Consider the following 13,969-nt stretch of genomic DNA (forward strand, 5'->3'; position numbering starts at 1 on the left):
TAGATATATCCTTATGAAACAGTATTTGAATGAAACATAATATAGACTGCTTTTTCAATTCACACTGTCTCTGTAAGAAAAGTTACTCAAATGGGTAATTCTTTCTCATGACCCTTGCATAGCTTTAAAAGCAAAAAGTAATTCCTAGTTTACTGGGCTCACTTTTTTAAAGTCTCATTTTTCAAGTTTAAATTCTTATAGAAATGGCATTAAAAAAAATAGAACAAAAAATCATCAGATTTGTAACGGAATCACAAAAGACCCTGAATAGCCAAAGCAGTCCAGAGAAAAAAGAACAAGGCTAGAAGTATAACACTGCCTGACTGCAAATTATACTACAAAGCAACAATAATCAAAACAGCATGGTAGCAGCAGAAAAACAGACACACAGACCAGTGGAACAGAATTGAGAGTCTAGAAATAAACCCCATATATATGGGCAAATAATTTTTGACAAAGGAGCCAAAAATATACAATGGAGAAAAGAAGGCCTCTTTAATAAATGGTGCTGGGAAAATTGGAAAGCCGCATGCAAAAGAATGAAACTAGACTGCTATCTCTTACCACACACCAAAATTACCTCAAAATGGATCAAAGACCTAAATATAAAACCTGAAACAATAAATTGCATAGAAGAAAATCTAGGTACTAAACTTATAGACCTTGGATTCAGAGAGGATTTTATGAATTTGACCTCAAAGGCAAGGGAAGTCAAAGCAAAAATAAATGAATGGGACTATGTCAAACTAAAAAGCTTCTGCACAGCAAAAGAAACCATCAACAAAACAAAGAAGCAACCACACCTCCGATTAGGGGCTAATATCCAAAATATATAAAGAACTAATACAACTCAACAACAAAAAAAAACCAAACAATTCAATTAAAAAATGGGAAGAGGATCTGAAAAGACAGTTCTCCCAAGAAGACATACAAATGGCCAACAGACATATGAATAGATGCTTAACCTCACTAGCTATTAGGGAATTGCAAATCAAAACCACAATGAGATACCATCTCATACCTGTTAGAATGGCTATCATCAACAAGACTATAACAAGTGCTGGAGAGGTTGTGGGGAAAAAGGAACTCTCATATACTGTTGGTGAGAATGTAAATACAAAATAGCTATTTGTGTATCTAGAAAACAGTCAATTGAGCAGACTATTTTCAACGAGCAGAACTTTTTCAATGAGATTCAAATTATTGGATGATTTTTTCCCAGGTGCTCAATAGAACTCACTGGTGGGAAATGCCATAGACAAGTGTGAGTACCAGTTCATTCATTTTCCAAATTCTGAAAGATGTCTCTCACTGTGAATAGTATTCCTCTTAGCACCTTGTATACAGCACCTAACTTAAAACTTAACTATCATGAATTTAAATATTATCTCAGGCAGTCCTTTCAACTTTATTTTGTGCTGACTATAGAGTCTTACGGAGACCTCTAAATTTTACTTTTCCTTTAAACAAAATGGCTAATTCCGTAAGTATAGACCTGTGGGTGAGGGAAGATGTCTGAGTAATCTTCAAGACTGACTGTCAACATCAGGAGGTAATGAGGAGGGGAAAGCTCATTTCCCACACAGGCAGGGATGGACCGCCTCTGTTATTAACTGCCCTACCTATATAACCCCTGCATAATGCAAACATAGGGGTTGTAGTCTTGGGGAGGAGGAAATGTGGGCAGCTGAGCTCATTACATGACCAAGGCACCTCTATTTCCCATAGCCTCTATTTATGTATACCCCAACTCAGTGCTTTCCTTAGATTCCAAATAGATTCCAGTGCTTAATGACTCTTATCTAAAAAATTTGAGACAGGCTTTTCCAGTTATCAGAAAAAAGTGTGTACACCCAACCAAATGCAAATAGTATCTGGATTTAATTATTATTATTATTTTTTACTAAAGAAACTCTTGGTTGCATGTGTCTTTCTTTCATTCTTTTATTCCTTTCTTCCTTCATCTTTTTAAATAAACTTCCTGTTTTTAATAACACTTCAGCAAACAAATTAGATTATGAGGTAAAATGCAGTCTGTCAAAAGTTCAAACCACAGGATCAAGTAACATTCTTGGGAAATAAGTCAACTTCATTTAAAAAATCTGATTAATATTGTCAATCCAAAATATACTGTGAGCAAAGAATGATTCCATAAATCATCACTAGGTTGGCTATAGTCTTGTTTCTTCACTTTAAATTACATTTATGAATATTGCATTATATATAAAGATAAGGCAATAATACTCACTGAGAACACAATTAGGCAAAAAGCTTATTGATTACTTATTTGAATATTCACTAAGGGACAAAGCACTTGTTGGCCCAAAACTCTTAAGGAGATATAATAATGTTTAATTATTCAAAATATGAATCCTCCTAAAACTTCAAAAGGCAAAGAATTCCAGTAATGTAAATATTTTTCCTTAAGTTATCTCCAAATCAGAATTCTGTTGAATGAAAACAAAACAAAATATAACATAACAGTAGAGTTGCATAACACTTAGAAGACTAATTCTGAGGAACAAAAATAATCTTGCCTAAAATGGCTAGCCAGATAAGATGTATATAAACTCCTCGGGATATTTACATGCTTTGTGAAAAGCATTTTTATTATAGTTTATAAATATTATTTATTTTTCCAAGGTTTATGTCCCCTATCTTATGATCTCAGTTTAGAAGTAGAGGGAGCCAGATTTTACTTTAAATAGGCAAAGGCACTTTTAAGAGACAATACACGAAGACTGATATATAAGAATGTCCTATTGCCAAATATGTTGATGTTAATACATTGGTAAGAATGTACAATCTGTCTTTTTCTTCCATCATACTTATCATAAATTTCTACCTAACTGGTTCTCTGCCTTCTCATGAGACATGAACTAATGCTACTGCATAGGAGCTACAATAATTATTTCAATAAATATAAAGACAAAATGGGTTCATATAGAAACATTAATTGCCTGAGAGAGAATAATCTCCACTTATAAAACACTCTGAAAGATAGCTCTACCTTCTGAATAAAACTATGCAAAAAGTAGGAATAATTTATGCTAGCAAAACTAGCAAAAAGTAGGATAAAATGTTATCTAAATTCTTTGTTAGGAAGTTTTTGCCACATGCACATGGGTGGAGGGGATAAGCCTTTACATTAATAATTCCAATATTCTCACTCCACAGAGACAAAACACATAATTCTATCAAATTCAAGAACATCTTTTAAGGCTGTATTTTCCACATAATTAAATTTACTAGTTATTAAAATAGCTTATGCATTACTTGGGTTTTTTATTTTTAAACTCCAAATTTGTAAAACTTACAGATAAGATTCTACATGTCACTCACAGTATTTCAGATTTTAAGTAAACTGCTCTTACATGTAATATATAAATAAAGCTATTTATATATTTATGTTAGAGATCAACTCTTTAGCTCCCTAAATGACAAGGTTAATTCTAATACTAAAGGTCACAGCATAAATGCCAGAAAAACACTATATCCATGGCTTCCGGCTACAATGGCCATTTATTAAATCTAAGTCAGACCACGTCATTCCACTGCTCAAAACCCGCCAATATCCCTTTCCCCCCATCTCCCTCACAGTAAAAGCCAAAATCTTATGGTGCAGAGTCTGCTCCAGATCTGCAGTGCCCCACCTCATCTTCTCTCTCTCACCTGCCCTTCTAAGGTCCTGTCCCTTGTTCACTGTGCTCAAACCACACGGGCCCCCTCACTGCTCCTCAAGCACACAGGCATGCTCTTGCCTTAGGGCGTGTGCACTGCCCCTTGAAAGCTTTCTCCAGGTGGCTCCCACCACCTGCCCCTGATTATAAAATCTGTGCTCAAATGCCACCTCTCATGATGCCTTCTTTGACCATCCTATTTGAAACTGTAACCTTTCCCCAGACCTGGAATTCCTGCTTAATTTTCTCCAGAGCACTCAGCAGCACTTTTTAACATATATATCTTTTTTTTTTTTTTGTCAGTCTTTCTCCAACACAATATGCCCTCTCAGAAGGCAAACGTTTGCCTGTTTCTTTCAGTGCTATAACTCCAGCATTTACAACAGTGTTAGTTCGGTATGTAATAGGTATTCAATTCATTTGCTGAATGAACACATGAATAAATGATTCTTACTTTCCCCAGTTGCTGACATTGTGATATATGCCACAGCTCTTCTAACCTCCACGCCTGGCAATCTGGCATCGACCTTTCCCTCCGGTCTTTGGATTTTCTCTTTTGGTTTATATTCTCTTTCTATTCCTATCACCGTTTTCCTGGTTCAAGATTTCACTTCATTTGAATTATTACATTAGGTTCTTAATTAATTCCCCCCCATCTAGTCTTTTGTCTTGTGTAGGGAAAGCTGTTAGAACTCATAGCTCATCTTTTTCAACACAATTTCTGTCTGCTCTAGGATACGAAATTTGCCTTAGTCAGGCTTGTCTCCTCAATGTCCTGGGAAAAGGGCCTATTTTCCCACCTTTATCTGCACATCCTGCTCTTCACCCCTGGCGTGCCCTTCCACTTATTTTTGACTTATCTAATCTAACCCCACTCATTATTTAAAACTCAATTCTAGTCCAATATCTTCCCTAGTTTTTCCCCCATGGATTCAGGACATGGATTTCCCTTCTCTAAACTGCCATATATTTAAACTTATTTTCAGTTTTGTACTTAATTTTTTGCTGATTGTTTTAAGTATAATTGTTCTTCCCAGACTTAAAGTTCTTTAGAACTTTGTTAGGCCACATGTGCCTGGAATTGTGAAATGCTCGCTGAAAAAAGAGGCACTTTGCACTTGCTTAACAGAACAGATCATAAATTCTCAGAGGGCAAATACCTCACTCACACACCTTCATACTCCCTAGTTTCTATACTGCACATAAAGAAACTCAGGAAATAATTATAACATTTAACAATTCAAGAGAGTGTTGAGCAAGAGTTGAACTCTGATCATGACCCTAGAGTGAGTAAATGATGCTTCAGGCTATATACAGTATGGCCTAATCCTATATTATACTGAAATTGAAAATTTAACTCTTATTTACCCAAGTAAATAAAATAAATGTTCTCCCTGGTTAATGAACACTCAGAAATTCAATTATTTTCTGCTTTGCTAAGAATGTATGATAGTATTTCAAATGTCACTTGGGGAACTGAATACATGGCCTCTTGATTCTAAAAGATTATGCTCTATACTCAGTGATGTCAAATCCATACCTTTGTTAGTCCCTCATATTTTCCATAATCTGTACTCTTTAGCCACTCCATCAGCTTGGCATATCGGAGCAAGTCTCTATGAAATGGATGATGATTAGGTAATGTCAATTCAACAGAGTGTTGAGCAAGAGTTGAACTCTGATCATGACCCTAGAGTGAGTAAATAAGTAAATAAATATTACTGGTAGTATAAGGAAACATTGTTGTAACTGAAAATTCTAAATGATGACCAAATGTGGCCAAGCAAAACCAACAGAACATAGAAAAATAAAAACTGAGTACTTACTTGTTTTCTTTTATCAGTCTGTGAATACCAACTGAACACCATTACCATAAGATAATCAAACACGTAAGAATGGTACTCTGATAAATCCATCTACTCATTTCATTTTCTAAAGGAGTTGAGAATGAATGTTTTAATCAAGCTTATCTCTCCCATACCATATCATTTTACAGTTTACTAAGCAAATAAATGTCCAAATCTATGGTATTTCCATTAGAGTCTACAATATTTAAAACTGATAAAAATATATAGAATATAGAATTTTAGGACTAGGAAGGACTACAGATGACTATATCCTGGACTTTTCAGGATAATCCCTAATGATAATATAATTTTAATTTTTCTTTTAACTTGTTAATCACTATATGATTTTATTTTTAAACCTAGATAAGACTTTTATATAAGTAAATTAATAAGTTATCATATAGTCTTAGATAGATGATATATCCTAACTTTTGTTTTAGAAAATACAGACCTGGTAGATTATCCAATCCAATAACCTCACTTTCTAGAAGAACAAACTGAAACTCAGAGTAAAGTGATTTGCTCAGGTCACACAGGAGGAAAGTAAGAATTAGAATCTTAGTCAGGTGAGTCTCACTTCTGTTTTCTTTTAAAAATATGCCAAATGAAATCATTTTACCCAAAAAATTGCAACTGCCTACTAATAACAGGTATCTAAAAAATAAAAAATAATAAAAACCTTCTTTTGAAACAATCTAGCTCTCCTCTTCTGCTACTTAGTTAACATTTATCATGGAACTCAAAGGCAGTGTCTAAGAGATGGGGAGTTGGAAGATAAAAGGAGAAGATGCCCCTTGAAAACAAAAGTTCCCAAGAATAAGGAAAAGGCAAAAAAGGACACATTTATTTGAAGTCATTCTGACTCAATCTGATTTGCCTAGTCAGAAGTTATTAATTAGCATTTTGTGAACATTGTATTAAAATGACACAAACTGCTGGAACTTTGGGGTTGTTAACTCATTTCCTGGTAAAACCTAAAGCTAATTAATATGCACTATACTAGCTGTTATACATTAGCTTATAAACATCTTGAATTTAAATTGTTTTAAGAGACTTCTTTCTTCTAATTTATATGCTGTATTACATATACAAAATAAGAATGTAGTGGTAATGGATTTTTAGAAACAATTTCTTTTAAATACAGAGTATCCAGAAAGAAAAAATTCCTGGCCTAGGGAAATAAAGAGTAAGAAAGATGACAGTACAAGATATACCAAGTACTAAAACCATCATTACCTGAGCTCCTTCCTCATTAAAGTTTATAAAAAAAGTCTGTTAGAGAATTTTCTCCTTATAACAATATATTCCTAATTTAAAATGAAAATTTTTAAAAATAAAGACCCATTATATTCAAATTATGTATAAAACTGTGTAGAACCAATATACTTTTAAGATTAATCTTACTGATATCTACGTAGGTTAATTTGGAAAAGTGAATCAGAGATAGCAGAAAAGTAAACAAGACTGACTGATTTAAAACAACCAGAACCAGATGGCAGAGGCAACAGAAATTCACACTATCATAGATGTAATATACAAGGTATATGATATATATAAGGTCCACGATTCCTTTCTGTAATTCTAAAATCTAAAAAGCTCTGAAAACTCAGTTTGATGCCAAAACTATTTTGATGGCAAAAGTAGACCTAAACTGACATGAGGCTATTTATTTATAATGTTTAGAGTAACTTTTTTTTTTTTTTTTTGCTGTAGAAACAATTATGTGCTTGATTATAGGGCTCTGCTCCAGACCCTGCGGAAGTGGTTATATAATATAATAATATAGAGTATATGCACACTATTATTTTTCTAACATCTGAAAAATTCTAAAAACACAGCTGACTCCAAGAGTTCTGAATAAGGGAGCATACACTTGCGTGAACATTCTTTTCTGGATGGCTGGCTGAATATAAAACAATCACATTTTCCAATAAAATCATCCAGCACTAACAAATACCATGTTGAAAATGGAACTATTCTATATATTCGAAATGCCTAGGTGCCTACGTCTTTTCTGTGAAGTAAAGACTAACAATAAATATGAACAAAATTAAAAATACTAAGTAAAACACACCAGTATTGCCACCGATCTCTAATTATAGTTGCCAAAGGTCAATACAAATATTACTTTACAGAAATGTTTTTTCATGACCACAATAGAAGGATCACTGGGATTCCATTAAATCACAAGTATCAGAAACTAAGTATAAACATATCGTTTTCGATCCACCAATGTCTCCAAATTGTGTATCATAATTGGTTACACTGATTAAAGAACATTTGACAGACTTGTTATAGCCTTTTAAATATTTTCTAAATATTCAGTCTTAATTAAAACAATATTAGGTCTCTTTCGTTATCTAAAACAATCTTCCTCATTAATTTTTCTTAATGATTCAAGACTCAAAATTATTATTTATATTCTTCTACAATTATTTACCGAGGCCATTACATGTTAAATTATATTATTTAATTTAGTGTCAGGAAAGCTCTTCAATTAAAACCCTTTTTCTCTTCTGAAAATGGATTTTACAGTGTATAATATATTACTATTCAAATCTTTCTTCAGCAAAGAGCTTCTTAAGATCATCATCACCTGGAAAATTTACTTCTGATATGAAGAACACGGTTACCTTCAAACCATTACTATTAATCAGATTAAATGTTATTGGTGTTAACAAAAAGACTTAATTTTAGAAAAAATGGTTCCAAAATAACCAAAGAGAATAGGAAAAGTAAATCCTTAAATTGTTTAATCAATAATATAATTATCACGTGTAGAACTCTAATGTGGGAAGAATTTTATTCTTTATATAGTTTTTAAATTAAGACATTGTTTAAAGTTTCTTAATGTAAATAATAATAAAGTAGTAATACTAACAATTTAATGAATACCCACTACCATTCTAGGTACTTTATATACATAAATTATAATCTTCACAATAACCTTGCAGAGTACATTTTTTCTCATTAAAAATAAAAGCAAAACTTTATGAACATAATTGAAAAATAATATATTAGGTTTTGTCCAAATTAAGACAAATGCATTTTCCAAAAACTCAATGAATTATAAATTTTTATTAGTATATATAGTACTAGAATTTATAATAAAATTAGCTAATATTAAACAGTTTGCTATAATCGAGTACTATTCTAAGTGCTGAACATTTATTATGTTAATCCTCATAACTACTCTGAGATAGATATTTTTATTACCCCATTTTTAGATAAGGCATAAAGAAGTAATTAACCTGCCCAAAGTCACCCAGCTAGGTGGTAGTAAAGTCAGGATTTCGAATCCAGGAAGTTTGGCTCCAGGGTCTGCACTCTTAAATACTTTGCTATTCTGACAAACAAATGATAAGATCATGTGGAATGTTGAATAAATTTTCAAGATTCTGGAACTCTTCCTTTTTATGTTATAGCATTTTTTATTTTTTTCTTAAAGAAAAAAGAAAATGTGAGCAAAGTTCCAACAAATATCATGAAAAATGATCTTAATAATTCTTTCTAAGCTTTTAACCATAGATCATTAACATGTTTAGAAAACTGTAAAACCTCTGTGCTTAAGGAAACAATTTTTGTGACATGAACGGAATATTGGTGGTCTATTACACAGGTTTTATTTTAATATATGATGTTTCTATAAACATGTTGAAAGAAAAGTTTCCGAATTTAAGCACGTTAGCAAAAAACCCTACAACTTTGCTTTTTCCTGGTTGTATTTTTAGTTCTGCGCATAATCAGTCTCATCATGTTGCTAAAGGCAAAGTACAGAATCATGAGGTCTCTTTAGAACCAAAGAGGGGGAAAAAAAGAAGGGCAGAAGACAGTTATCCTTTTAAGGCAAATCTTTCAAAAAACAACCAAAAGAATTTTTAAAAGGACATATTCTTTATGCAAATATTTCCTCAATCTTATTAGTCTTAATTTCACTGCCTGATTTCAATCAAAATCCTAATTAGTATAACTGGCCTTCTTCTGACTATCTTTCCATATAACCTGAATCCCTAGTAAATGTAAAAATTATAGGTAAGAGTCAATAATTTCAATGGAATCCGAGTGTATAAGATCTAAAAGAGCCCAAAGAATCTTTCAATTATTTAAAATATTATTCTCATAGTACATTACAGTAAAAAGTGAATATTAAATAAAAATGCATTTCAGTTTTCATTAAAATGTAATTATGTAGAAGTATTAACACGAAAGTTCCATCACAGATAGCATGCTCCGGATCAGTGATTTCAAAATGTGAAGATGTTTTACTAGCCTACAGGAATAAGAAAAAAAAATGATGGGAGTTAAGTTTCTCATAGAGGGAAATGAATTAATTTTAGAAGTCTGAAATTATGGTTTTTTTTTTAGTGACAAAATGTTATTTTAAAAATAAAAAAATAGTGAAAGTAGATGGCAGTATTTCTTTTTAAAAATTTTTATTTGGTAAATAAAAAATTGGTGACTTGGTCTCCAAATTTTATTTTTTAATTACTAATGTGTGAATTTTAAAAAGACTGGGAATTACCACTCTTAAATTACTGTTGTGTTGTGATCAACATATTACTTACACTGGATTCTTTTGTACAGTAGTTATGTTATAATATATATACATTTGCTATAAATTGCATTGCATGGACTCTATTCTTGTGCCATCTGTGATGCTATATCTGACTACTTAGATCCTCAGTAAACTCATTTTTGATTATACCTGTTAGCACTTATACTTATGTATACTATGTATACATAGTTATACAATTAGCAAATTTAATATTTACACTGCTATAGAGCTTTGAGTACATTAACCTCCTTATAAGCATCTTGAGGGTGGGAGTCATTTCTTATTCTTACACATGGACAAGTACATACTAGGGACACAATGAAAATTTGGTGATTGACAAAGAGATGTACCATATATGGTAATCAAATTTTCCCAGGTAGTTTGTCCTACAACCAGGAATAGAAATACTCATGTTTCTCAACTCTTGCTAAGTGACCTGATACACTGAATTCAACACACAGAAAATCTCCTTTCTGTACTTGGGACAGCCTATTGCAGCTTCTTCAGCACATTCCAGGGTGTTGCAACATTCTGGTTTTTAACATGCACCATTCACATGTAACAATACATATTAGATTTTCAGAATAAGGAAGCATTCATTTTAAACAAAGCCATTAGTTTACAAGGCAAAGCGGCAAAATAATAAATAACTGAATGTTGTAACAGTACAAAAAGGATTATTGACTGGTATTTTCAATACCATCTACGAATGTAGATAATGTCACCGTCAATAGTGTCATTTAAAAAAACCTAAGCAATTGTGGAGAAATAGACATTGAAATAATATTGCAAGAAAAATGTGAATTAGTATTTCCTATGTGACTTCTAGGTTTACTTTTTTCTTGACACTTCAAATCAAGTGAAATGTTAAGAGATTCTTCCCCCATTTTCCCCTCACATGCTTAGTTAGGTGGTCTTCCTTTATGCTCCCATAGTACCACTATCACATTTACCCTTCCTGAGTACGTGTTCATCTCCCTCCCCTAGACTGTAATCTACTCAAGAGCAGAATCGGCTGCTCATCTATCCCAAGTAAATGTCTGGTATACGTCTCAATCATCTGGCAAATAATTTCTAAATAAATGAAGGAGCAAGCAAGTGAGTAACAGGATGGCAGGAAGAAAGACAAACAGAATAAGATTAAATGCCTTTTTTGGCCAAAATAAACTTTCTCTATGGGACACTGAAAAACCTACAAATATGGTTAACAGGTAGTTTACATCAGTAAGTTATAATCTATAAAGATTTTGCTGCTGTTAAGTTTAGCAAACTTTAGAGAAAATAAAAAGAATAAGAGAAGCTTGAGCCAAATTTGATGTACTCACAGGCACCGAAAGAAAGTAGGACCTGTTATAGAGTTGAAGGAGGGCCTGAGTAAACTAATCAGAAATAAAATATAGTAAATACAATTATTTTAGAATTCTGTAAAATGAAAACAAAATAAGAATCCAATGTTTCAGAGAGCATTTCTTGATGAACAAAATTTCCCTCATTTTTTTTGCCCAATAATTCTAATAAAAGAGATGAAAAACATAAGTAAACTAATTTATTACACCAGATATTAAAATGCCTTCTATTGGAAACCCTCTGAGGTACTCTAAATATTATTAATATTTTTGCCACAACTTTAATTATAACATCCCTTTTCACATACAAATGCAGACAAAGGCTTTATGTAAAATTAAATCAACTGGAATTTACAATTGAACTACAGTCATTTTTCTCATGTATATAGACATATATGGAGCCAGTAAAATATGTAAAACACTGGATCAAGTTCTAATTCTCACCTAAAATACTGAAAAATAAAACAGGCCAAACAGCAAACATGTAACAAGTTTGGACTTTTTATAAATAAGTAGGTCTAAATGGTATATGCAATAAGTAAGCATAGTTATTTGTGATTTCTAGAATCTGAGAATTTTAGCTGAAATGAACTAGACTGTCTACCTAAGGAGGCAGTTGGGGCCCAAAAATATCTCTGAGCAAATATGCACTTATTTAAAAAATCTTAAAATCAAATAAATATGTGAAGAAATATGCTGTGATTCCAATCAAACACATTAAAATTTTTTTGGGAATTCATGTTTAAGGCAATATATAAAAAAGCTACAGGAACATGCTAGTATTAATAAAAAATAAAATTACCTGTTGAACAAAAACATTGTTGAGATGACTGGCCAGTCTCCGGGCAAAATGCTCTCGCAAATCGCTGAAACGCTGCTGCTGCTGCCTGACCGCCAGGAGCATGTCGTGGCCTGAAATCAGAATATTTCTTGACTGTTTTAATGGGTAAAAAGATTTTGCTGATGTTTAACGAGTATATTTATAACAGTACCCATATTTCAGTTCTGAAGAACCCAAAGTTTTATGGGTTTGTTTGCTTTATAAAAGAAAAATCAAGGAGTATGTTAGCAGGAAAAGAGTAGGGGTAAGAAACATGGAGGAGAGAGAGACGTCGTCAGATCTCCCCCCTTGAAAAAAACAATAAGCTGAACATCTAAAACTCAACAAAAAACACCCCGAAAAGCATACCAGTACTTCAGAGTGTGGGATCTGCGCATAAGAGCCACCACAGGTCAGAACCCCGGGTGTCGGGCGATGGACTGGGACAAACAAAGAAGCTGCCTCCCTCAGGCGGAGCTCCTGCAGGAGGAGGGGTAGGGAAGAAGGTGTGGCGACTTCCCTGAACAGCCCTGCCTGGGAGACCCGGAAGCTCCACGTGGCTGGCCACACTGCCCAGTCATCAGGGCAGAAAGCAGAGAAGCAGGGATGACAGAGAAGCTGGGATGGCAGAGAAGTGGGGATGGCAGAGAAACAGCAGTTGATTTTTAACAGCCATGGCTACAAAACAGAGGCTGAGCCACAGACTCCAACCCCCAACCCAGAGGGACCCTCCCCCCATACCCTCGGAGACACGGAATGCAGTGGAGCCCCAGGGGAATCTGAGCAAATGCTACCAAACCTGTCACTAACACTGACTGGACCGACCACTAAGGGTAGCAAGTGTGATTAAATATCTATAAGGAAAAAAACTTTTATTATTAAGACTATATATAAAGCAGGGATCCAAGAGGCTTTAGACACTGCCTACTGGAAACCAAAAGAAAAATGCCTTCTTTGCAACAGGCCAAAGAGAGACCTTTATATAATAAATCTTCTTTCTGGAAAAAAAGCAGTATATACTTCCATTAATGCCCAGGTGGAGAAATAATCCATTAAACAACATGAACAACCAAGGTGACAGGGCAGCTCAGAAACAAAAAAAATCTCCAGAACATAAGCTTCCAGACATACAGATATGCTACTTAAATGACAGAGAATGCAGGATGGTACTTCTGAAAAACCTCAGTGAGATGTGAAACAATTCATATCAACAATTTCAGGAATTGAAAAAACAATTAGATTAGCGGAATAAGTTCAGCAAGGAGACTGAAACCCACAAAAAGAACCAAATAGAACTTCTGGAGATAAAGAACACATTGCAAAAGATGAAAAATGAAATAGCAAGCTTGGGAAATAGAGTCAACCAAATGAAGGAAAGGATCAGTGATATCGAAGACAGAAATCTAGAAATAAACCAGAAGGAAGAGGAGAGAAAATTAAGAGTGAAAAATAATGAAAGAAATACAAGAACTAGCTGATACCATCAGAGAGGAAACATAAGAATAATGGGCATTCTCAAAGGGGAGGAAAAGGAGCAGGGATTAGAAAGCATTTTCAGACAAATAATTAGCGAGAATTTCCCAAATCTAAGGAATGAGCTTGGAATTCAAAAAGTCAATGGAACACCCAATTATCTCAACCCAAAAAGGCCTTCACCAAGACACATGGTATTAAAATTATCAAAAATCAATGACAAAGACAGAATTCTCAGGGCAGCCAGG

The 13,969-nt window shown here is 33.5% G+C and overlaps 1 protein-coding gene across 4 annotated transcripts in view; it reads right to left on the reverse strand.

Moving 5' to 3' along the window:
* Positions 1–13,969, reverse strand: part of EXOC1 (exocyst complex component 1) — a 56,558-nt gene that overhangs the window by 19,631 nt on the left and 22,958 nt on the right. For all 4 annotated transcript variants that reach the window (XM_011362620.2, XM_011362622.2, XM_011362621.2 and 1 more), the window contains exons 8-9: positions 12,231–12,340; positions 5,221–5,370 (exon numbers count right to left, since the gene is read on the reverse strand). In XM_011362620.2, coding sequence (XP_011360922.1) covers positions 5,221–5,370; positions 12,231–12,340 — 260 coding nt within the window. The remainder of the gene's footprint in view (positions 1–5,220; positions 5,371–12,230; positions 12,341–13,969) is intronic.

This window comes from Pteropus vampyrus, unplaced genomic scaffold (assembly GCF_000151845.1).
Source record: "Pteropus vampyrus isolate Shadow unplaced genomic scaffold, Pvam_2.0 Scaffold77, whole genome shotgun sequence".
In the NCBI taxonomy this organism is placed as follows: Eukaryota; Metazoa; Chordata; class Mammalia; order Chiroptera; family Pteropodidae; genus Pteropus; species Pteropus vampyrus.